Source organism: Solea solea, chromosome 15, assembly GCF_958295425.1.
Source record: "Solea solea chromosome 15, fSolSol10.1, whole genome shotgun sequence".
In the NCBI taxonomy this organism is placed as follows: Eukaryota; Metazoa; Chordata; class Actinopteri; order Pleuronectiformes; family Soleidae; genus Solea; species Solea solea.
In genome coordinates, this window is record NC_081148.1 from 3,629,707 (window position 1) to 3,654,257 (window position 24,551).

At 41.5% G+C, this 24,551-nt stretch overlaps 1 protein-coding gene across 3 annotated transcripts in view; it reads right to left on the reverse strand.

The window, feature by feature from the left end:
- Positions 1 to 3,173: 3,173 nt before the first annotated feature.
- rasgrp3 (RAS guanyl releasing protein 3 (calcium and DAG-regulated)) overlaps positions 3,174 to 24,551 on the reverse strand; it is a 31,549-nt gene continuing 10,171 nt past the window's right edge. For 2 of the 3 annotated variants that reach the window (XM_058652435.1, XM_058652436.1), the window contains exons 2-17: positions 19,197 to 19,335; positions 18,381 to 18,483; positions 17,335 to 17,397; positions 16,016 to 16,147; positions 15,350 to 15,497; positions 14,149 to 14,322; positions 13,567 to 13,683; positions 11,284 to 11,613; positions 11,089 to 11,169; positions 9,524 to 9,637; positions 8,668 to 8,783; positions 7,411 to 7,558; positions 7,183 to 7,219; positions 6,395 to 6,544; positions 4,994 to 5,364; positions 3,174 to 3,746 (exon numbers count right to left, since the gene is read on the reverse strand). In XM_058652435.1, the coding sequence (XP_058508418.1) occupies positions 3,738 to 3,746; positions 4,994 to 5,364; positions 6,395 to 6,544; positions 7,183 to 7,219; positions 7,411 to 7,558; positions 8,668 to 8,783; positions 9,524 to 9,637; positions 11,089 to 11,169; positions 11,284 to 11,613; positions 13,567 to 13,683; positions 14,149 to 14,322; positions 15,350 to 15,497; positions 16,016 to 16,147; positions 17,335 to 17,397; positions 18,381 to 18,483; positions 19,197 to 19,266 (2,163 nt within the window). In that variant the 5' untranslated portion in view covers positions 19,267 to 19,335 and the 3' untranslated portion in view covers positions 3,174 to 3,737. The remainder of the gene's footprint in view (positions 3,747 to 4,993; positions 5,365 to 6,394; positions 6,545 to 7,182; positions 7,220 to 7,410; positions 7,559 to 8,667; positions 8,784 to 9,523; positions 9,638 to 11,088; positions 11,170 to 11,283; positions 11,614 to 13,566; positions 13,684 to 14,148; positions 14,323 to 15,349; positions 15,498 to 16,015; positions 16,148 to 17,334; positions 17,398 to 18,380; positions 18,484 to 19,196; positions 19,336 to 24,551) is intronic. The other variant, XM_058652437.1, reaches the window with a different exon arrangement.

The following is a 24,551-nucleotide window of genomic DNA, read 5'->3' on the forward strand; positions in this document are numbered from 1 at the left end:
GAAAAGCCACAAATGTTAATAAAAACATGGAAAAAAGAAAATTTTGAATGTTACAGAACAGTCCTGTGCACATGAGTCCACTAGAGGGAGCCATTACTCCACTGGTGGGACAGCAGCCTGCTGTGCTGAGCAGAATCATGTTTGTATGTTGTTTTTTCCTCTAGCTTTAATGATTAATACCATTAAACACGAGTGTGTTTTATTACGGTGCATTTTTCTAGGTTTGTTGTGTTTTCTACCCAGAGGGGTATTGCACAAAACCAAGGGATTCAATTCAGCCAGGATAACCAACATATCCCGGCTGAATTTAGCCTCAAGTCAGTTGCATGAAAGCAGCTCAAACTTAACCCCGCCAAGTAACTATGGTGATTTATTCTCTGCAGTTAGCCTGCTCCAGACCAGGCTAACAGCCAGGCTAACATTAATCCCAGTGAGTCACCTGTATTTCCACCGTCAGTCCCGTGTGGACTGAATGTGTTTTACAGCATGTCTTTGGTCTTTCTAGGTATTTTGCATCATTTTAATTATCCTGTGTTAAAATATTACATATATAGTCATTTCTCATTTCATTTAAATCTGTTGGCTTGTTTGTAATTGCAACAGTCTTTTTATATTGATTCAAGTGGAAGTATTCTTACGGTGTTATGTTGCTATAAGTGTTATATTGCTATGCTAATGAAGGCGGCTTGTCAAATTGCCGTCAGGGGTTTCATAAATATGTGTTTTATTGCAGTAATTAAGATTACAAAACACAGCTGATGAAGTTGTGTTTTCAATGAAATCTGTGACGAGGGCAATATACTGTATTATAGGTCCAACTCCCATTCACCTGTTCACTCTTAATAATGGTTTGCCCTTTTCTGGAGGATGTACTGGATGAGGAAGCCCTAATCCTCAGACGAGCATTTAGGCATGAGAGCGTCTTCTCTTCTCTTCTTTACATTCATGAAAAGGGAGGACATCACAATGTTTTCTAGTTGAATTTTTTTTATTTGGCTGTCCTCATTTGTCTTGGATCCTGGAATAGAGAGAGCAAAAGCAACAAAGATTAAAACACTGTATTGCAGTTATGGTTACTGTGTGCACTGAAATACTTCTCTTTCTAGTTCCTGGATTTCCAGGTCCGGTTTCTTGAGTGTCCGGCGTTTAATCTCAATATTCAGCTCCATTTCTTGGAGCTTTCTCTTCTTGAGTGTGATTTTAACATCTGCCAGCTCTATCTGTCTCTCCTTTACATATAGTGTTCTGACAGTTTGTGACGTCTGTAAAAGAAATGGTGCATATTGTAGATTTACTTTGGCCAACACTCACAATGTTACCAGGCTGCTGAGGAGACTGTGCAGCATGTGGGTCCTGTTACACATGTTTTCTATTAGCACCACATCACTGACTTCATATCCTTTATGGACTAAATAAGCAGAATATTTACATAAAATTGACATACCTCAAGCCTTCTGGAGTCCAGTGACACAGTCTCCTCATCTGCTGAAGTGAATTCTGCAGCTGCAGATGTGCCTTCCATGTGCAGTAGTACGGACAGCGGACAGTTTCTGTGGCTGGGACAGAGTCTGTTACTGTCCCTCCCTGGATCCCCTCCATCACTGGCCTCCCTTTATTTAAATGGAGTGCCAGCTCTTCAGCTTTTTTTTTGACTGCTACAATCATACAGACATTGAACATATCAGCAGACACCTAAACTATTCACCTCATTTGTTCACTGTTATCTACTTTAAAGTCACTTAGCAGCCTGGGAAATGTTCTTATATTTAATTTGAACTTGCTGCCAGGTCCTTTTATGGCCAGACAAGTTTGTTCTTTATGAAGGACAGAAAGATAAAATAGATAAAAACGTATCATGAGAAAAATAGATGAAATGACACACATTGTGGATAATTGTTTGCCTTTAATCATACTCTACATTTCCTGAGTAACTTGAAAAGTAACTCCTTTAGTCCTTTAATTGTAGCCTAATTATGACACTTCCAGTGGAGCACTGTTTAATAATTGTACAGTTTTGGACTATTTACGCATTAAGCTGGTCCACTATTGTCTGCCAGGCTTTCTCACGTTGTTTGATTATGGCATTAGTATTGGACTCTTTCACTTCTTCATAGAAGTCCATCAGGAGCTGTTGTTCGGCGGCCGTGAGGCGTGACGCACGACTTTTGTCCATGTTGTCATCGGTGATTCTGTGAGCGCTCGCGAGGTCTATTTAAGTATGCACAAGTATGAACACACACTTATCCCAACTATCTTCACCTGGCTTAACATAGCCGCGCCTTTTCGTCCTGGTTCGGCAAACGTGCAACCAATTAAGCCAGGTTCAAGCCGCGCTTGCTCAATTATCCTGGATTTCTTTATTCTAGTTTATTCTAGCAGAAACCAGCAGAAACCAGTCACAACACATTGAAACTTAATATTTCTCTGTTCATTTCTACTCTAACTTCTCATTTCAAAAGTAATTCTCAGTGTATGTACAGATGTTGGCATGAGTGTCATGGATCAAACCAGATGTAGCCTAATGTTTATAGGTATTTGAGCACAAATAGGCCAAATGCATCAATTCAGGTGAACCAGTCATCAATATAATCTGATCTGATTGTAGCTTAAAACACTATTTATGTTTATTTATAAATAATTGTTTTTGCTTGCGCGCACCTTTCGCTCTTTGTCAGCTAGGATTTGCAGCAGTTTAGTTCAAACAACAGAATGTGTGTGAGGTATAAGATCAGCTCATCTCTTTATTTACAAACATACAGTATATACACACTCTCTGACATGACATGCACCAAGCTTCCATTTGATTTCGTTCAATCATCGGTCCTGTTGGTCATAGATTCTAAGACCAAATTCTTATAGACGCAGATAAACAAATAACAACAAGGCATTCACGCAACGTTAATCCTAGTGCTCCTCAGAGGGATGAAGGGGGCACCGGGGCATCTGTCTGAAGGCTTGCTGTAACTTCTGTTTCTGCCCTGCTCGTCAGAATCTGAGATATCTTCAATAAAGTCTTCCAACTTAACTCATCATTGATTCCAGAGATTCCATCCCAATGAACTGTTGATTTTTTAAAGGTCTAATATGACACTGTCATGTAGAAGTACTTCATAATGGCACCTTCTTTGATTGGAAGTGCATCCATCGAAAAAGAAGTTGCACGGGCATCTCATGGCTCGACTCGGCCCGTTTCTTTTTTTGCTTTTCCATTAGGGATAGTACCTGGTGGCTGGTACTGTTTCAGTACCTGGTACTGTTTCAGTACCTGGTACTGTTTCAGTACCTGCTCTGGCGAGGTTCCGAGCGAGCTGAGCTGATACTATCCACCATGATGTCGTCAGACTGCCGTGCACTGATTGGTCACTTGGAACTTGCTTTCCTCACATCCAGCGGGATTTTGACTTAAACCCAGTGGATATAAATTGTTTAACTTGTTTAACCTCCAACTGTTTTTCTGTACATCCCGGACCAGTAAGCTCCACCATAACTGATTCCCAGACGGGACATGATATTCCACATGTGTCAAAGTGGGTATTAGACCGTTATCCACTGAGCTGCTCCCCCTGATACACAGTGTCCTAGTGCAGCTGTGTCTGTGTTGAAGGCTAGAGAGGACGTGATGACCCCGGGTCACTGAGGGGGCACCTCAGGCAGCTCAGCACCTCCCCCAGGTAGAACAACTTCCTGCTGCCTGATGGCAGGGATTTCCTGGAGCCTCGGAATTGGCCCTCACCAAGTCAGCTGTCCTGGATTGGATGAGAGAACAATTCACATTCACACATTAATTTTTTCGGGAATTCTGTCAGATGAATGTTTAGAGTTTAGAGAGGCGTGGGCTTCCGGTCACTGCTACTGTGACTAATGAAGCTGACTTATGAGCTATTTTAAGAAGAGCAACTGAGTCTGAGTGGCTCTCATCTTATTTGGGTACGTCTGTACGTCATGTTACGCATGCATCATGGTGCTGGGCTGTGATTGGCTGCTCTTCATGGGCGGGACACGTCAGAGACACTCACGTTAGTGGAACTGAACTGACTGAAAGTGCATCGCAATGTTTAATGTGTAATGACTGCATGTCTGTGTATTCACTTAAAGAGGCACTACTTGTCAAATCATGGCTCATTTTCTGTCAGTTTATTTTTTATAACGTCCAGATACTCATGGTCGTGTCTGTTGCTGTGGGATTTAACTTCTGCACGTGTCTTGAATGTCCACCTCTGTCCCACTTGTAAAGAGGACTAGTCTGGATTTGATTAGAATGTCTCATTTAAGTGAAAGATACGGTATGTTTGGCTAATTTTATTCCTTGTAGCAATATATTTGCTTTAATGATCCCTTTATTTATTTGTTCATGTTTGTGTCTTTTTTGTATAGTCCTCAAAACACCAGCTATTTTCCTCTGTGGCCGACTCAGGTCTGATTGAATAGCCCTGGTGTAGACTGTGTAACGAGGCCCCTGAGACAGTGCGGGGTGTAAGATGCTGGCTGGGGAGGCCAACATGGAACACCAGAACCAAAAGTGAACATCTGTGCCGAGTATGGACTGGAGGGCTAAATGACCGCATATAGTGGTTGTCGATAAGCAGCAGAAGAAGGCAGTAGTGAGTCATGTAGTAACATCAAGTAGAAGGAACATGAGAAGCTTGAGGAATACCAAGGGCTGAGAGAGGAGCTCGAGGGGGGAGTAAAGGCAACTGTGGTCTCGATAGGGACAATAGATGCTGTAACCCCCAAACCTGGAGAGTGGCTCCAACAGATTCCAGGAACCCTCAGGCTCCCAGAGGACTCGAGTTTAGAGGAGACACAAGACCCAAGTGAGTGAGTGGAGAATTCTTTTTTTCTTTTGGTTTCTCCCTTTCTATGGGTCACCACAGCAGATGTTTCATTAATCCGGGCTTAGGACCGACACTAAGAGTGCACTGATTAACAATGAGCAAGCCAAGTTCCCTTTTCACTTGGCCATGAGCTGCCTTTATTGATGGATCTACAGTACCTCTCTGCGTGTGATCCCGTTCTGTACAAGTTCTCCTGAGACATCAAACTTCTGCTGCGACGCCAAGCTGCACCGTGATGACACCACCTTGTGCTCTCTGCAATTCTGGTTTTCCCAGAATGCAAAACCTTTATTTTTGGAAGTCTTCCTGTGAGATCTATACTTCATTTTGGGGAAGGTGTGGGAGATGCTGTCGGTGGCGCCCCAGCTGTGTTCGGGCCACAGTGGGTCTGTCTGCGTGGCCTGGCTGATGGTGGCTCTCTGTAGACGCACAGAGATTCTCTGGGCTGAGCCGGTCATCAGTGTGATGGACTGAGTGTCCAGAGCTGCAGCTGCTGATGTCACACCAGAGAAGTCAAACACCTCATCATCTGAAGGAAGAAACAAGACATAATGAAGTCGGGAATTACTCTTTTCATCCAAGAAATAAACATGTCAAACAGACTAACATCAAAACAACTAGATTTTTAAAAAGAAAATCTCAAATCTCTGGGTTACATGAAAAACAATCTTGATTTTGTGTGGACAGTATTTTCTTCTGACATGAACTTAATGATGGAGGAAGCAGTGGATCAACAACTCCTGTATTCTGTGTTGTTAAATCACAGATCTACTAAGCAACATTACCTTAACATTATGTAGACTTAAATAGGTGTAGAGTTTTTTATTTACTTATTTATTTATTATTATTATTTTACTTATAGGAGCTTTTTTAATGACAGTACACAGTGCAACTAATGTGGAGTGATATACAGACTCTACTGTCCACATACAGCAATAGGAGACATTTGCTTAAATATAACCACCAACCATAATTTAATGGCTGAGAACGCTCTGTACGTCAGACAACACACATGCCAGCCATGTTTTAAGTGAGCGTGTACATGTCAGTCTGGCTCTTTGCACAGGGGTCAGTATGCGTTGACTGTGTGTGAGCACCTATTACAACCACACTTGAACTGTCACTTGAGAAGGCCACATGTAACATATAATAACGTGTATTTACTGGATACACACAGTTACACACTGTTGTGTAAATTAGACACTCTAAAATGACCTTAGGTGTCAATTTGAGGGTGAATAGTTAACTGGCAACCTGTCCAGGGTGTACCCCTCCTTTTGCCCTACGTCAATCCCCCCACAACCCTCACATGGAGGATAAAGCAGGGGATAATGAGTGAGTGGATATGGTTCTCAACTAGTCTTTCTTTTTAGTCTTGCTGACCACTCAGAACACTTCAGGTTTCACACACACGCGTTCGTACAACATCTCACATCTTGACCAAGATCCCTGATGCACCAGGACTAAAGACAATGGTGACCAAACCACCAACCTTCTGGTTAAACCGTGTTTATATCGTGCATTCCTAGTCTTGATGACCCCTCAGAGCTGTGACTGACCTTTGCAGGTGGGCAGTGCAGGGCTGCTCGGCAGTGAGCTGTGGGTCAGTCTGTCAGGAGAAACACTGCCCACAGAGCCAGAGCGCAGCAACTTCCTACAGGCCAGAACCAGCAGCTCCCGGCACTGTTTATGACAGTTAACACCACAGTCTGCAATGTGAAGAAACAACATATCAGCTTCACATTCACATCCACATTCATTTGAATGAATTACCTTCCTGCTCTATGTCCTGCTACATCATTGGCTGTAGTGGTCATAGTACAGTGGAAAATGTACATTTTAATGCCGACACATTAAAGACTGCACTCTGCAAGTTTCCTTTGTGAAACACTGGACCTTTAAATCTCAGGTTAACGTGAAGAATTGTGTAATCCTGCTTACACAGGCAGGAGTTTGAAACCTGAAGCATCCTTTAGACATATACTGAACAGTTTATGACTATTACACCACTGGCGGTCTTTGAAACAGGCGAAGCTCATTTCAGGCACAGTCATTTATATATAAAATAAAGAGAGAAAAATATATACAACACACACAGAAAACACTGGTGGACACTCAAAGAGAGTCAGGGAGAAGTTTAGTTTTAGCTTTTTAAAAGGAAACTTTCCGCCTAAAAGTCCGTCCTTCTCCATCATCGTGCCGTAGACTCGGTTTGCCTGCACACGTGACCACGTTGCCACCGCAGGTAAACAGCGTAAACATTAATGAATCTCTGACTGCACTATTAAATATGTGGGTCTTATTTTAAGTCACATGGGAAAGAGTCTTTCAGAGGATGAAAGCGTACCTTTGCATTTGTAGCCCTGCTTGATGATTCCCCACAGCTGCAGGTCCAGTCACGTCAGGAAGGCAGCACAGAAAACAAGAATTTAGATCGTTTATTTTAAAAACAGGTACATTCATAACACGTCCTATGAATGCACATGGACTCTGTCTGTGTTAAATGACACTGTGTGTGTGTGTGTGTGTGTGTGTGTGTGAAAAGTGCAGGGGTGGGAAATAGGGAGATACACACAAATCCAGCACAGTGTTCACAGAAGGTGGGTTTCAGGTACGTCATCTCCTGGAAGTTGTGGATGAATCCGGGTCCCATCTCACATTGGAGCAGTGGGTTAGCCCGCAGGAAATATGCCATCATCTCATCCTTACTTATCAGTCCATCTCTGAGAGAGAGAGACAGAGAGAGAGAGACAGAGAGAGAGAGGAAGGTCATATGTTTCTCACATGTAATACATACAATTAATCATACAGTGCACTACCTAAAGGGAAAGTTTAGGCTTGTTTTATGAAGTCATTTTGTAAACCTGCAATTTCTATTTACAATTCATCAATGTAAGGCACATAGAGCAGTTGTGCATGGGATGTTCCATACAGAGCCCAGGAGATGATATCTATGGTCAATGGTTTTTACAGTTTTATATTGCTAATATTGTTATTGTTATTGTTGTGACACGAGTGGTGGATCTTCCCTCCCACAGTAAGGCAGACAAACAGCTACAACTCATTTTCCTCTATGAACAGCTGGCTGTAATACTAGCGCACACTTGAGCGAGGGCTGTCTACAAAGCAAAAGTTCAATTCTTCCCCAAAAACACAGTGTAGTGTCTCTAATATGGCGTCACACATTATTGGTCTCCTGTAGATTAAACTACAACACCTATTTGGAAAATATTCAGAATATTAGTTTATATCATCACCAGTGTACTGTTTATAAAGTCATTATATACTTCACTGGTCTGTAGATTATGCCTCGACATTGATTTGAAAAAAAAAAACCCATACTATTTCATAATTTTCTGTCATTTTCTATTCAGAATATTAATTCAAAGTCTTTATAAAATCACTACAGACTTCATTTTCTCCTGTAGATTATTCAACAACATCTATTTTGGAAAATAGTGCACCCAAAGTAATGAGGTGGCTACAAGTTATGTATCGTGTTCCCATGTGTTATTAATGTCATTTGTTTTTCCACCTCCTGGGTTTCGTATAAACCACATTCAACCACAGCGATCCAAGACATGCAGCTCCTGTGCCCTGTGAGCAAAAAGTGCAGATTGTCTCTATGGACTTTGGTGCAGGAGAGTGGATTTCCAGTTTCCAGTTGGAAAAGGCTGTGGTAAACATTATCACTTTTGTTATTAGATGGGCTAAAATCTGTTTTTTCTTGCCTCTCCACTGGCAGCCATATTTTCATCAAGAGCAGATTGAGAACCACTATTAAATGAGTGGGATAAAACTCCTTATGTATTCATAATATGTCAACACTCACTGATCTTTGTCCAAAACACAGAAGGAGTCCAGGAAGGGGAAGTTAGCAGCGATGTTCTCAAAGTCCTCTTGAGAGATATAACCATCACGGTCATGGTCATAATTCCTGAAGACAGACTTTCAAAGCCAGACAAGAAAAACGTGAATCCATTCATATTTCTCATACCAGTAGTTGTATTGTGTATACTGTAGACCCTTTAGAGAGCTATGTCACAGAAATGTTAGGGGTCAGAAAACACACTCGTACCATTAACTTGTACAACAGTCCAACACATAAGATGCCTCCTTGTATTGTAGTTGGCTGTGAAAATAGAACCAGCAAGTTCTTCAGAATCCCTTTGAGAAAAATAGACCTGGTCTGTGGCTCCAAGCATTAAAAAGAGAAGACTGTGGTGATGCTACTGCAGTCAAAGAGGCTCGTGTTTGTAGCGCTCACTTCATTTCATGTAAGTTATCATTTATCAGCTCTTTCTGTTAGATTAACATGAAAAGCCTGGATTTCACAGAAACGTGTGTGTCAGTGCACATATGTATATGAAACCTATGCTGCATAAAGTTAGGTTGTGGTCTTGGACGTAGCTAGCTTGTAGTTAGCCGGCGGCCGGCTAACACGGTGTGCTAAAAAACGTACAATCTTTTATGGAAGCTGGCTCAGGCAGACTATTGCTGTCGGCTAGTACTCATTTATTTAGGTATTGTTGGCGGTCCTTGGTGGAGAAACGTGGACATACATGCTATTAGCTTACCCGTTGTGACGTTTTCTGACCCCAAACTGCGCGCGCATTCTCGCTAGGCTTGGAGTGTTTGTGTACAATGAAAGGGTCTATTGGTTTAGAAAAGGGATGTTGTCGACTTACATCCACCACCTTCCTGATGTGCTTATTGACCACTGAGGGGTCTGGTTTGGTGGTGACACCAGAGGCCCAGTCCAGTGGAGCCATCGGTTTACTGGGAGTTGTTGGAGAAGAAATCTGAGTAAAAAAAAGAGTGCGTACAATTACAGAAGGAGGATTCAGATGGATTCACATATTTTCTGCCACCATGCTTTTCTGAGCATTTGAGCTGAAGACAAATCACTTCAATCCTTTTTCCTTTGTTTTCTTTGATTATTCAAACACCTACAACTTTGGACTTTTTACTTTGGAAATCTTTACAGGCCTGTCTTAGATTTCCAACAGGAGTCACAGTCTGACACCAAGTGTTGGGGAAATTGATTTCATCACAAAAAGATTTCATCACAAAGTCTTCTACCGCGTTATCCTCCACATGGTGGTTGCACTGAACATATCAAATATACAGGATAAATATTGCAATCTGTGAGGGAACCTTACACACCTTGCACACCCACCATATGCTGGCACTGCTGTGTTTCTATAAAGAGAATTGCAACAATATCCTGAGAAACAGCACAGTCAGACCTGCCACACAGACAATCAGCTGAAGTCAGGGGTATTTTACACCAGGTGGTATCTCTAGAGAGAAAGACCAAGTACTCCAGACATGTACTTGCTGTAGTGATACAGGGAGTGTAAATATTTCATTTGGCGAGCCTTTTGGTATAAGTGGTTTCATCTTCTTTCAGGTCTCCCTTTAGGGGTCGCCACAGCAGATCATCTGCCTCCATCTTGTCCTCTCCCCTGTGTCCTCTTCTGTTCCACCAACTGTCCTCATGTCCTCTTTCACAACATCCATGAACCCTCTCTGGTCGTCCTTTTCAGGTCCATCTTCATCGTCCTTTGCCCCATATAATCACTATCCTGCTGCACCTGAGCAAGCCATCTTTACTTTATTTACTACTTTGACAAAAATGTCAGTATCTTCAGCTCTGCCACCTCTAGCTTTGTCTCCTGTGAAGTGGAGACAAAGCCAGAGAAACCTCTGAGCCAGAGGATCAACAGGACAGGCCGAGGTAACGCTGCTTTGTGCCGGGAACTGTGAGCACAGTGTCCGCAGAGGCCGAGCTGTTCATCTCCAACAACGTCTCTGCCAAACTATGAATACGTCATATCACAAACCACATTTTTTAATTCTAAATGACTAATTTCTTGGCTCAAATGAGCTTAAAAATGCATTCTGGGACAGAGGTATATCAGGGTTTTTTTGTGTTTTCTCTGCCGACGAAATGCATTTTGGGATACATGGCTTTCCCAAGTATGCTCAAGTCACCTCCCGATGCATACTTGGTAAGATGGTCGGAGTGAGAACACTCCCTGGTATGAAAATCACACTTGCTGCTAGCACACTTGTAAATTGGAACAGTGCTTGGACTGAGGCTGATGACGTTTCACAAGTACGGGAGTATGCAAGACATTTTAGAGGACACTCAGCTTCCACCGCTGTCATAGAGCAATCACCTCCGGTTCCTATAAACAAGATACACAGAACACAGGCAAAAAAAGCTCACAATTCACCAGACACTTACCAGTGATTTTGGGTTCCGAGGTTCCCTGAGCAATGACAGCTCATAAATCTCATCTTCTGTGTAGTAAAGGTCTAAAGAAAGCTGGAAAATGCAAACATTATGGAGAGAATGAGTTCAAATGTAATAGAGTTGATAGCTGTATAGTAGTTTGTTTGACTTAAAGGACTCTTAAATCATGAGTGTCCCTCTCCTCACTGTGTTAGAGGACATTGTAACCATGACGGTGCAGTGTAGTAAGTCTCTCACAGTTAGCAGGTAAATGAGGTCCATGTTGGGCTCCACTTGGGCTGCTGCACTCTGCAATGACACCAGCTCATTGAAGGTCATGTAGAGCTGATTCATCTTCACCAGATTCACCTTATTACTGTCTTCCACCCAGTCAGGGAAGATCACATGAACTGCAATTAGGTCCTTGAGGTGCACACCAAGGATGGGGATTTTAAAGCCCTGGCACTCAGTGAAGGCCTTCCTGTAGCAGCAGTAGTTGTTGCTGGAAGAAACCAACTCTGTCATCTCCCTCCAGATCTAAAGCAGGGGGGAAATATTTGAATAAGTATGATGGTCAAAAGCACATATTTAATGATAATAAAAACAATTTTTGTGCTAAGGAATTGGCCACCCGATTAAAGACCCTTCATCTTATTCCAGAGAGACAGGAGGGAAACAAAAGGACGCAATCTGGCTTTGTGACAAACATTGAACAGCTCAAGTTGTTGACACTGGACACTTGGTAAATCTAATGTGAGTTAACCACAAAAGCCGTTGCTGGTTCCCATCGCTCCAGTGATTCACCTCCACCATCTTTCTGGATCTGTGGGATTAGGGTTGCCAACCATTCTGTGAAATATGGATTTGTTCCATAAAATACGGGTTTGATCTGAAATTATTTTGATAATGAAGTCAGTGCAAAACCATGACGATTTTTATGAGAGAAAATAAATCTCTCCTGCTGTCAGGCCTTCTCCATCTGTCATTCATTACTATTCACAGAAAATGCGCACATGTAATTGGTCATCCGATTCCCTGTGCGCCCTGTGTATCATAGCGACGGAGATGCAACGAGATGTAAAGGTAAACTGGCCATAAGCAAGGATCAAGAGAATACTACTTAGGAGAACAAAAACATGTGAACTACAGACCTAAGTGGGAAAATGGATGCGTGAAAGATAACTGTGATCTCAAAAAGGCAGAGGTTGCGGGGAGCACGGGGAGCCCTCTCAAAATAGAATGCAATGTATTTATTAAGCACTTTTCTTAATAATGTTGGAAAGTGCTTAACAGCCCAATCAAGCCGTATCATATTTATTTAAAAAGCTTGTTTTCATAACTGAATGCTCAACACTTTTTATTTCTTTTTAATGACCTTAAGGGCCCACAAGGGGGTAGCAGCCCACATCAGTGAATTACTCCATTTCAGTCCATATGTAATTATTGGTCGTGTTTATTAGACTACTGTGGGGCTATAGACAGTGGATTTTAACTGATGGCTAGTGAAGAGGATTCAAAACAATATGATCAAAAGTGATGGCCTTTACACAGATTATCATGAAAAAAATTAATGTCCTTCCAAAATTCCCAAAACATTTTCCTGCCACTACCTCTATAGCTTTCTACAAATACATTGTTATGAGACCCGCTATGATGTAAGGCTTGGAGACAGGCGCACTGTCCAAAAGATGGTGTGGCAGAGCTGAAAATGCTGAGATTTTTGATAAGAGTGACCAGGATGAACAAATGGCGCAAATGTGGACACCATTACTAGATAGCCATGTAACAAGCATGTTAGATGGCTGTAGTTTTCCAGTTGCAAAAGGAACTCCTGTTGTGATTTGACTTGTGTCATGTCAGAATTTGAAACTAAAAATGCACCAATGTTTCCAGTCACAGTGTCCACTTATAAGTGCTATTATTTGTCGTGAATTTCTTCTTAATGGGAACATGTTTTACAAAAACAGACACCATTGTGAACATTCCCCAGGAAAATGCTCACTGATGATATAAATCAAGTGGGAATTTGACTCATTTTCCTATTGTCTTCCATTCTAACTGTGTTTGTTTTGCAACCAGCTGAGTCACCCACTAGTGGCTATTTCTGTCCAACTTCCCAAGCTTCACCTTTTTTACCGTCTATGTCAGTGATTCCTGGCTCGGGACCCACAAAAGGGTCACGGGAGATTATTTTTTCCTTCCCTTGAAATTATTATGTTTTAAATAACATGGATACAATTATTTTTCCTTTTAATTTGCCAAACAATAATTATTTACCAATTCAAAATGATATGGCTCTAGCTACATAATGCAGATATTTCCTCCTGTCGTGATCGATACTGTGACTTAAGTCACAATTGTTCACATTTTTAAAAAGTGGGTCCCCAAACAGAATGTTTGAGAAACACTGGTCTATAAACACATTACTGCTTAACTTCCGTTTTTGTTCTTATGCTGTGGGAATGTATGTGGTGTGTGGTGGTGCCTTACCTTCACAACCTCTGGAGCCAGATAAGAGTGTGTCTCCTTCAGGCGAGATATGGAGCTGTGACTCAGTCCCCCAACCACTGCCATCAGGGTGTTGAAGTTCTGCAGCTGCAGAAGTTTCTTGTATGAGAGAGAGAGAGAGATATGAAAATTCTCACTTTCTCTACATTACTGCTGATCAGATCAAACTGATTTTGCTGTCGCAATGAAAGACTGCACTAGTGACAAGCCAGCTACGAATGATGGCAACTGCCATAACCTTATATAACAGAAAGTGGCTTCAGACTGCTTCACAAAGCACTGATGTCTAAACTAAATGTCCCATCACACATTTGGGAAAATGTCGGCTTTTGACCAGGTGAAAAAGAACTCAATGACTTTTTTAATCATTCAAATCTGTCAAGGTGGTTCGTATCACATTTTTCTGTGGAAAGACAGAACAGATGTTTTTATCTCACATAGACTTAATACATGGGCTTTCAATTGGCTTGTCCTCATGTCCCCGGCGGCAGCCATGATGACAAACTCACTTCTATGGAACATTGACGGTGAAATGTTGAACAACCACTTCCTCCTTTGTCTTACCTGAGCCACATGGATGTATTTGGTGATGACCTCTGCACGGGTCTGAGGTGTTAGCTTGCTGAGCACCATGAGCTGAACCCACTGCGAGACTCCATTGAACAGTGCAATGGAGCGCTCCAGAGTGGGGTTGTCCACCAGGCAGCTGTGGATCACGTAGCTCTGGTAGTCAGTGAACTGGGGAAAAAGGAAAATTACACAGATATAACCACATCTTTTTCAATTCAACTCAGAGTGGACTACATGGTCCTGTCTGTGGGTCAAAGACTGGATAACAACAGTAAAATAGTCTGAAAGCAAGAAAATTCTAATTTGACTGTAAATGATAACTGTAGAGCTCCGGTGGCTGATGTCACACACCCAACTTAACGCAGGAAACAACCCAGTTTCTAACACACAACAGGCGTATGTCAGGCGTAAGTCATCTCTTTGCCTGCTTCAGGCTGCCTCTCTGGATCCCAGATCCAGAGAGGTAATTAATTCAATTGAATTAATTACGAAGTAGTCAGTCAGTCAGTCATCATCTACCGCTTTATCCTCAACCAGAGGGTCGCGGGGGGTGCTGTGCCAATCTCAGCTACATCGGACGATAGGCGGGGTACACCCTGGACAGTTTGCCAGTCCATCGCAGGGCCACACACAGATAGAGACAAACAACCATTAACTCTCACACTCAATGGTCAATTTAGAGTGTTCAATTTACCTATCTCCACATTGCATGTTTTTGGACTGTGGGAGGAAGCTGGAGAACCCGGAGAGAACCCACGCGCACACAGAGAGAACATGCAAACTCCATGCAGAAAGGCCCTTGTTCCAACCGGGGCTCGAACCCGGGACGAAAATAAGGGCACATCTGTAACTTTCAGAGCTGAAGCTAATCTTTTCTACTCACTTCCCATATTCTTTACTGACTCATTGTTGAATCTCATTCAAGCAGTCAGGTCAGGCTAAAGGCTAAAGGTGGGGAGTGGGAACTTGCCGTGAAAATATACTTTGGAATGTTAATTCACATTGTGGTCAGTACCTGTTAGCATATGGACCTTAGCCCCCGTCCTGTGAGGTCAAATGAGAGGAAGCTACAAGGCAGGTGGGGGCAGTGGGTGTAACATATTATAGAACAAAGAGATGGACAGGCCAACCAACCAACCAAGAACTAACTAACACCCGGGTCCCAATGCAAGGGTGGCAAAGTCAGTGGACATACCGATATCCTCCGGATGGACTTGAACTCTAGGAAGGTGAGATGTTCAGCCAACTCCATTGGCTCCAGGTGGTCAAACAGCAGCGAGGCCTTGCCTTTCTTAGCCTGCTTCTTCCGCTGAGTCAGCTTACGCATCCAGTCATAAGACGGACTAAAATGAGAACAGTTTATAAACATAATACGCAACTTTTGGCCAGATGCAGCATTATCAACCAGAGTGCCTTCCAGAGATATTATTCAGTATTGTATTATTATTATTATTATTTTGTACATTAAAATACCACAGCAACATTTCCAGAAACTAATAGGACAGTACAGTGTGTATGATATATTGAAGGTCCAGTGAGCAACATTTAGGATGGTTGACTGACACAAATTGAATAATCTACCCAGAGGTATGTTTGTTTTAGTGTATAATGGCATTAAAATTGTTTGGTTTGGCCGCCAAAAGAGCTAAAACCAGCTAGAATGGGCATTTAGCAATTTGAAACACATGCATGGCTCATCAAAAACCTATGAATCAACTCCCTCTTGTCCTTTCTGTCCCCCACCTCTTCTCTGGCCCCCATCTTCCCTTGTGGAGGACTTGGATTTACAGATGAGTTCTGAGATTTCCTGTGTGGGAGAAATTCATAGTGCGAGTGCAAGTGAATGCATGTGGTATCTTACATGGTGGAGATGTCTATGAGTTTGAAATGCTCCTCGTAGCCAAGCTGACCCGCCACGTCTCTGAACTCTTGTGTTATCCTGATCAGAACCAGGTCCAGGTTGAACTCTGCAGGGAACGTCACTATCCAGTACCTTAACACACATGTTCAGATTTACACAGCAGCCATTTTGATATTGTTGAGCAGGAAAAACCCATGTGTTGCTGATCACATTAACAGTGGCTCTTGACAGTCCATGTAAGTCAGGGCAGTGAGACGACATCTCAGCATCTTCAGCTCTGCTACTGTTTCCAAGCCGTACATCATAGCAGGTCTCACTACCGTCTTTTAGACCTTCCTTTCACTTTTGCTGCGATCCTTCTGTCACTCTCGACCCACTCCACCCTGCCTGCACTCTCTTCTTCACCTGTCTTGTGCTCTGTCCATTGCTTTGGATAGTTCACCTCAGGTATTTAAACTTTCCAACCTGTCTCACTGTCATTCACATATAGGTATTCTGTCTTGCTCCTACTAACCGACATTCTTCTTCTCTCTTCCACCTGTCCCCTACGCTCATTATAGGTCACCTGTAAACAACATAGTCCACAGATACTCCTGCCTGACCTCCTCTCTCTCTCTCTTTTCTGATCAATGCTAGAATGTTGACTTGGCAGGTTTCTGACAGCACTCTGACACACTATAGTGGTGAAACAGGTGAAACAATATCCATAACCCTCTACTTTGCAAGAAGGACATGGTGAGCAAGAGAGAGGTGGGACGATGACATACTATATACAGTGCCTTGGTATAATGTATGTTGTGATTTGGCCCTATACAAATAAAATGTAATTGTATTGAATGACATCATGTCTTTGTCTCCACAAAAATGCAAGGGTGGCAATTTGAGATTTTCCCACTTTGGAACCAGTTTCCCAAAACGCCGTTTCCCTGTGGATAAAAAAAAAACACCTATGCAATTCAACTATATTCATTTCGGGTAGACAGGCCCTAAGCGCGAGGGTGAGACAGTAGGTCGGAAGACACCAGCTGTCTTTAATCAATCGTGAGGACAGATTGCATTTGTGCATGCTCAGGAATGTGGGCACATGTGTCCTCAAACCATCCCTCTCAATGTGTTCTTTATGATTGTATCTAAGGACACATTTGGAATGGATTGCATTCAGACGTGAATTAGTGCATCTGCATGTGATCAGATTACTCAGGAGGGATATTTATGTGGTGGATCGCATGTGTGTGTGTGTGTGTGATAGGAGGGAGAGAGAGAGACCGAGAGAGAGAGAGAGAGAGAGAGAGAGAGAGAGAGAGAGAGCGAGCACTTACCTCATTAAATAACAGATCTTCAGTCTAGTTCTCTGGCAGTTGTCCCCTTTGCAGTTACGGTACGTGGATTCAGTTAAGGCCTTTTTTGAACAAGCCATGACATTTATATTAACGAAGAAAGTGATTTTCACTCCATTCACAAACATCTCAACTGACATTGCAGCCACCATTGTATCTTCTAACTGTATATTGTTTTTCTATGTTACCACACTAGATTTTCATTAAATTACTTGTAGAGCGAAAGTAGAGTTCAGTCATCTTCTCCTCAATCAATAGTTCTCTAGCACTAACAGGGAGTAAACATTCTCCTCTGTGAATTTGTATAAAAACAACACACCACTTAATTTTGGGTTTAAAATGCATTGTATGAGATTTGTACCAAGTAAAATATTACCTTTTTTTTTTTTTGTTTAAAGTAGGCTAATACCTTACATTACCGCGATACAGAAAAAGATGTGCCACATCTGGCAGTGCAGTAGAGAGAGATTGTGAAAAAGGAAACAACGTCCAAATGCAGTGTAAAATATGCTTGCCAGTGCACACAGTGATATCGGCTTCTAAAACTTCAGCATCTAATCTGAAAAAAAAAACACAATGAGGTAAGAGAATTGTTCTAGAAAAGGTTCTGAAGGGTTTCCAGAGAGGATACAAACCCCTTTATGAGTTCTACAATGAACTCTTGTTGGAGACTGTAGTCGTATGAGTTTGCTGGCCATTTGATTTGTGTTGAGAATGCATTAAACTTCACTTTGAAAAGGAATTTATTCTCTTGAAGAATACTTTTATGTTTACTTGAGTGCATTTTTTCACAGGTACTTGTAGTTGAGTAACATTTTAGTCAAGTAACAATACTTGGACTTCAGTTCAGATTTTCAGTACTCTTTCCGACCACTGTACAAAAGTGAGGATAAAGCTGTGGGCGATGGATGGATATTTAAAGTAGTATCATAAAAATATGTAATTCATTCAGTTCAACAGCATTCATTTTTGAAAAACAGGGTTTCTTTTATACATTATAAGTCTTGCAACATTCAGACAAAGGATATATCATGAGTAGTTTTCCTGCCAGTTCTGAGGATGTAACATACCAGCGGTGCATCAGCAGCAGGCTGCGAGGAAGCAGGCTGTCCTGCAGCTCCCCACTGTCATCTGTCAACACAAGGGGCAGGGACAGGTAACAGGTAAGGGACAGGTACAGGTACAGGTAACAGGTAAAGAGTTAATGTTCATTAACATCTGGTGATGGTTTGTCATTAATAAATCACAAAAATGACCAAACAATTAATGAACTGGTCTTAAAATTCTTTCTCTAAGATGGAGCTCAGAGCAGGCAGGCACGGTCTCAGTGGAAAAAATGGCTGCCACTGTGGACATGGGGGGAAAATAATGGAATTCTGCCACTTAAAAAAAGCTAATGTAATAAGATCTATGCTTAGATTAGAGTAGATTAAGGCTGGTCACTTTTAAGACTGTTTGACAATGGCAGTGTGTTGCAGCAGTGGATCAGAATATCCTCTGTGCTGTGATGCAAAATCACTGATTTTTTACTATGGATGTTGGTGCTGGGAGTTTTTGTCATTTTGTGATGCACAAATTGACAAAAACTGCAGTGTTCTGTTGGAAAAGGCAATCTAAAAGTGAGCTAAGGATATATTTAAGATATCAGACATAAACTAATGTAGATTTTATTAGGAGACCCTTTGCCTTGTGCCAAGAATCTGTTTTTCCCAGACTCCCTGCTTGCAACCATGTTATCACTGAGAGGGAACTTGCTGGGTTCTAGGTGAAGCACACAGTGAAGTCAGTACCTAAATTAAAATGTAAACAAAATGTTAGTAAATCATGTGGTACATGGTACTCACCGAATACCTGAATGCATTCATTTAAGATAGCATCAAGAGATGCTGCCTTTCCCAATGTGGAGGATCCCATAATGACAAGTTTGACGATGGACAGAAGATCAGCACTTCTAATCCAACGTTCTGGACCACTTCGGGGTTTCTTAGGAGCAGTAAAGACAATCCTCAGTCAGAACAACATTTTATATATAAAAAAACAACAGAACAACAATAATCTGTAAGGAATATTCGTCCACTATACAAAGACAATAGAACATGCCAACATTTTTACCTGCAGCCCAAATATAATGAAGACTTTAGTGTCAGCAGGCTCAGTCACAATCAAGTTAAAGTTGTATTCTGACTTCTGCAGCCTACACTCTGCATGTGAATGACACATAAATACATGGATATCAGACAACATCAAATGACCAATGTGGGCCTAACCCAATGTGGGCTGTGGGGCAACCCATGGCCAAGTGGAAAGGGAACTTGACTTGTAACTGGAGGGTTGCTGGTTCAAATCCCCACCTGGCCAAAAAGGGCTGGGGTACCCCTGAGCAAGGTACCCAACCCCCAATCCCCAATACTGCTCCTAATTCTAGGATGGGTCAAATGCAGAGGAATACTTTCCCTAAGAGAATTGATACTTTAACCAGTCCCTGTATATTAGAGGAACTAAGAACAAAAGAATAGACACAGATAAGTAACGAAAATGGGAACACAAACTAGCTACGAGGGACAAGAACAGCAGTGTACACATTCTCACATGAATAACTACCTTTCTTCTGTTTAGTGTTGGCTTTTACTGTCATGGCCAAGAAAGCTGGTGTTTAGTTGTTGTCTTGTGGTTGCTGTTTTATTTTGAAATGTCTCTCTACTCTCGTTTCAGGTAACTTGCCCCTTCCCCTTCATGCCAGTCTGATTGTCAGCCCCGCCCTGATTGTCTGCCCCGCCCTGATTGTTTCCACCTGTGTGTATATTATGGTCTGGGTCTCTCTTTGTCTGTTGCTAGTTCTCTTGTCTTGTGAACCAGGGTAACTCCCGTGCCTTTGTCTTGTCAGGAACGATCAGTATTTGCTCCATGCCACTGTCTTGTCAGGTATTCGTACTGTTGTTTGCTACTTTGTCAAGCCCTTTGTTTTTTCCAGTAGTTTTTCCCTCGAGAGAGCAACTTTGTTTGTTAGCTTTAGCTTTAGCTTTAGTCAAATGTGCGAGGTTACATTCAGATGATAATACTAAGACACTAATTGTAGAGTAACAGCACAGACAGGACTCTCAGTTGACATTGCAGTGTTGCTCTAAGAACAGAGGGATGTCTTTCATTACAGTTTGGACAAAGACAGAAAGAGGTCATTCAGAAAAGTCTGATTGTGTAACAGAAATGTGTTGATGAGCGTGAACAAGTTTCCCTGGAAACAAAGAACGTCAGCACTTGTCTGTTTGCTTTTCATTGGTTTCTCATCATTTCTCATACGCTGATATTATATGGTGTGATTGAAGTGATCGATGTTGGAGTGATGGAGACGTAGTAAGACAAAGCTACAGGGGTAAATGCAAAGGTCAATGGGCAATGATTGAAATGGTGGCACATTGGTATTGTACAACAATTACCAGCACAGGTTATGAGAGAATGATGAGTATAGGGAGGAGTTTACACACAATAAAAACATTGTTGCCTCTTAACTCAGATCTGGTGCAAATAATACGGCCAGACAGTGAGTGAGTGAGTGGACAGTTTTGTGGATGTCTGCATCATCAGCACATCATAAGGACCCACACTGGTCAAGGGAATGTATCTGGGGGCACAGAGAATTCACAAAGGAACTACTGCAAGCAGCACTGATCATGCATGTTGTGGTGTGGAGAGAGGCCACTAATAATTAACATAATTAACATGGACAATACTGTGAATGCTTCATGTAAATAAAGCAATGTCTCTCAGTGAAGGCCTACTTCTTGTTCCCAATAACTGATTATTATACGTAGTATTATTATTAGACTGCAGATTACTATGGTTACTATCACCACATCATACAATTACTAATGTCTTCAATGAACTAAAACACATAACATGGTGTTTTATTAACCATGTTACCATGTAACCATGCATATCATGGTTATTTGCATAACCATGATATGCAAATCACAGTTACCAAATGATTTGCATATGTTATACACTCGGTGAACAGTGAAGTCATGCTAATAAGACGTTCCCACAAACCAAAACAAACAATGGTTAGTCTGGTTTAAATGTGATAGAATGAAACCAGAATTACTGCCCAGAGGTCGTGTGTCTCCACTGACCTTTTTTTCTCATAACATCTGCATATTGACTTCAAATCAATTATTAAGCCAAAAACCCATTTTGTGAGTGCCAGCATGTTCAGAATGAAAATAAAGTAACCTTGAAAAAGGTTTTGTGAGTACACAAGTAAACTGGATGATAACAGGAACATCTATGTTGATTTAACCTGTATGCAGTTGTGTTGTGACAGGAGCATGGAAGTAGAGCAGGGGACTAAAACCTGCACAATGTAACATTTGGTGATTTTTATCATTGGTGATGTTGTTAATAACCTAATGCTATTTTTTTTGTAGTCTAAGTGTTAATATCTTTTTATATTGTCATTTTTTTGGTAATGCATGTTTATTATTTATTATCTTTATCTTTACTGTCTTTGCTGCTGTAACAATGTAAATGTCCCCACTGCAGGACAAATAAAGGACTATCTTATCTTACTCTGCCTCTGTTTGGTCTGTGTGAACAGAGACGATGAAAGGTTATTTCTGAGCTGCATCCTTCATCTGAAAATGGACTCAGTCAAGCAAAACTGTCAGACCTGACTGAGGGAGCATATGTGTGTATACAGCAGCTGCTGTGCCACAAGAACATACATATGTTTGTATTCAAATGTTACATGCGACAATTGTCCGTCTATGCATGTTGTTCAGGCAGGGTCTCGGGGCCTGAGAGCTTGTGTCCGCGCCTGAAGTGGCACAGTGACACAAGCTGCTGAGAAACTGAAGTAAACATGTCAAAACCATCTGCTGAATAACACACAACACAACCGTCCACATCCATACACACATACGACAACGCCACGCAAACGGAGATGAACTGTGAACATCAGAAGGACATTACGTAACAACGTAAAGCCGTAGTAAAGTAACGCTTGTATCCATGTGCTGCACTATCTAAAGATGTGTACAGTAACAGTTTTACCACATTTCACTTTAACACTCCTGTCTTTCCTTCAGGCACAACGTAACCAGGTCAACAGTCGATCACAAGACCAACACAAACATATTCACACTCACATCAAGGCCTGAGGGCCATTTACAGTCTCTGGACCCTGGAAGTGTTATGTGTGTAGAACTCTGACAGAAAACACACACTATTCATAGAAATTACACACACAGCCAGGCTATTGTATAATGTATGGAAAACAGCACTACACAGCTAAAGGGATAGTTCTGTTTTTATACGAGACTTTGGCGCGCTTACAATCAGCATTAAAATCACTCGTAGTGAAAACATGAATGACTTTGTGCACACTCCCTGCTCTGAGGATGAGCATTTAATACTTAATACTATTTAATTGACAGACATATTTTTAACACCTGGTTTGGTAAATTGATTTAGACATTTTAATAATTTCATGTATTCATTATTTAAATAATATGCACAGAAATCTGAACTTAAATAAATCAGCAACTTTTTTAGGGAACCCGAAAAAATCTCAACCTATCTCTGGGTCCCGACCCAGACTTTGAGAACCACTGTTTTATTAGTAGGGTTGTGAACAATATACCGATCCGACCGGATATTCGGTTTAACAAGTGAGAGATGCAGCTGCGTCGGTAGCAGCTTCCTCAGTCGATACCATTTCATTGGGAAAGGCAGAGGTGGATGAGGAGTGTCGTGGCGGGGGTATGATCGTGTGGTAGATGAGGAGGGTCGTGGCGGGGGTATGATCGTGTGTTGTAGGCGTTGGTGGCAGATTTTGAGGCCTTCAGGACGGGGATAAGGGGCTGACATGTTTGAAACAGACATATGCAACGATTAATGTATGCATGACCAGGATATAAAATCTGAAAATTAAACATTACGACTAAAAGTAGCCTCATGACTGAAATGGACTGTATTTACTGCAACTGCAACTGCAACAAAACAAATGATGGAAATATGACTACACTAGTGTAAGGACAAGAAATGATAACAGAATAAGCCACACCCCCTTCCTATATATATATAAATAGGTTATTTCATTTCAAATATTAAGAGGTTATTATGTCCAGTTTTTGTTGTGTGCAGCAGTGTAGCTCACTAAATAGTATCTGTGCTCCAGTTTCTGTGATGAGAAGTAGCACATACACAGAGGTGGGCTTTCTCCTTTTGGCCACAAGGTGGAGTATCTGCTAAAGTGAGCACTGCTCACGAGTAAACAAGGTAAACACATATTCGCGCCAGAGAAATTTATATTCAAAATTTTTGAGAAATACAACGTGTGGCGGGAGTGCGCGACAAAAGACAGAAAAGCACGACTGTCACACTCAAGACTCGAGACTTGAGAGCCCTTGAGTTTCTGTGTTACTTTTATCTCTGGAGTTCTCGTCCAACAAATGATGTCTAAAAATAAATACAGTGACATGTGATTTTGTTGTTGTTGTTGTTTTTATTGTTGCCAGTGCCATAAAGAAACAATGCTTGGGGATATGTTGTCTTTTACATGTTTGAAAAGAAAATATTGTACTGTATTGTAAGATAGTCACTTTCATAGACTTGGCTTCTTGATTTTATAAAATATCTACAACAAATATTAACCCTATAGAATGAAATCAAATCGTATCATTCTTATACTGTCTGTAATAATAGTGTATCGTTTTTTAATCTTGTTGTAACCTGTGTATCTAGATGCGTATCGAATCGTTTATCAGAGAGATGTGCGACCTTATTTATTAGACAGCCTTTTCAGTGTGGAAATGAAGTTTGTGTTGCTTTGTAAATAACTTACTCTACTCAGAGAAAAGGAGCAGTTTTAGCTCACAACATGCTGCTGTTTGTAAGGGACGTTTGTGTCATCTCAGTAAATCTGACACGCTTTACAACCTTAGTCACAAATATATATATATATATTCAAGCTTACTTATGGAGGTCAGTCAGTGCACTCCTGTGTGCTGTGATGTCAAATCGCTGAATTTGGTTCAAGAGATTAAACGTTTTTACAAAGTGACACAAACTCCAGTTTCTTAAATCATCATAGACTGTAAGTGGCATACATTTCATTAAATGAGCCTGATGTTAATTGGCTAAAGCATGAACATGTGTTTGTGAGTGCAGTGTGCACTGACATCACTCCATACAACCACACACAT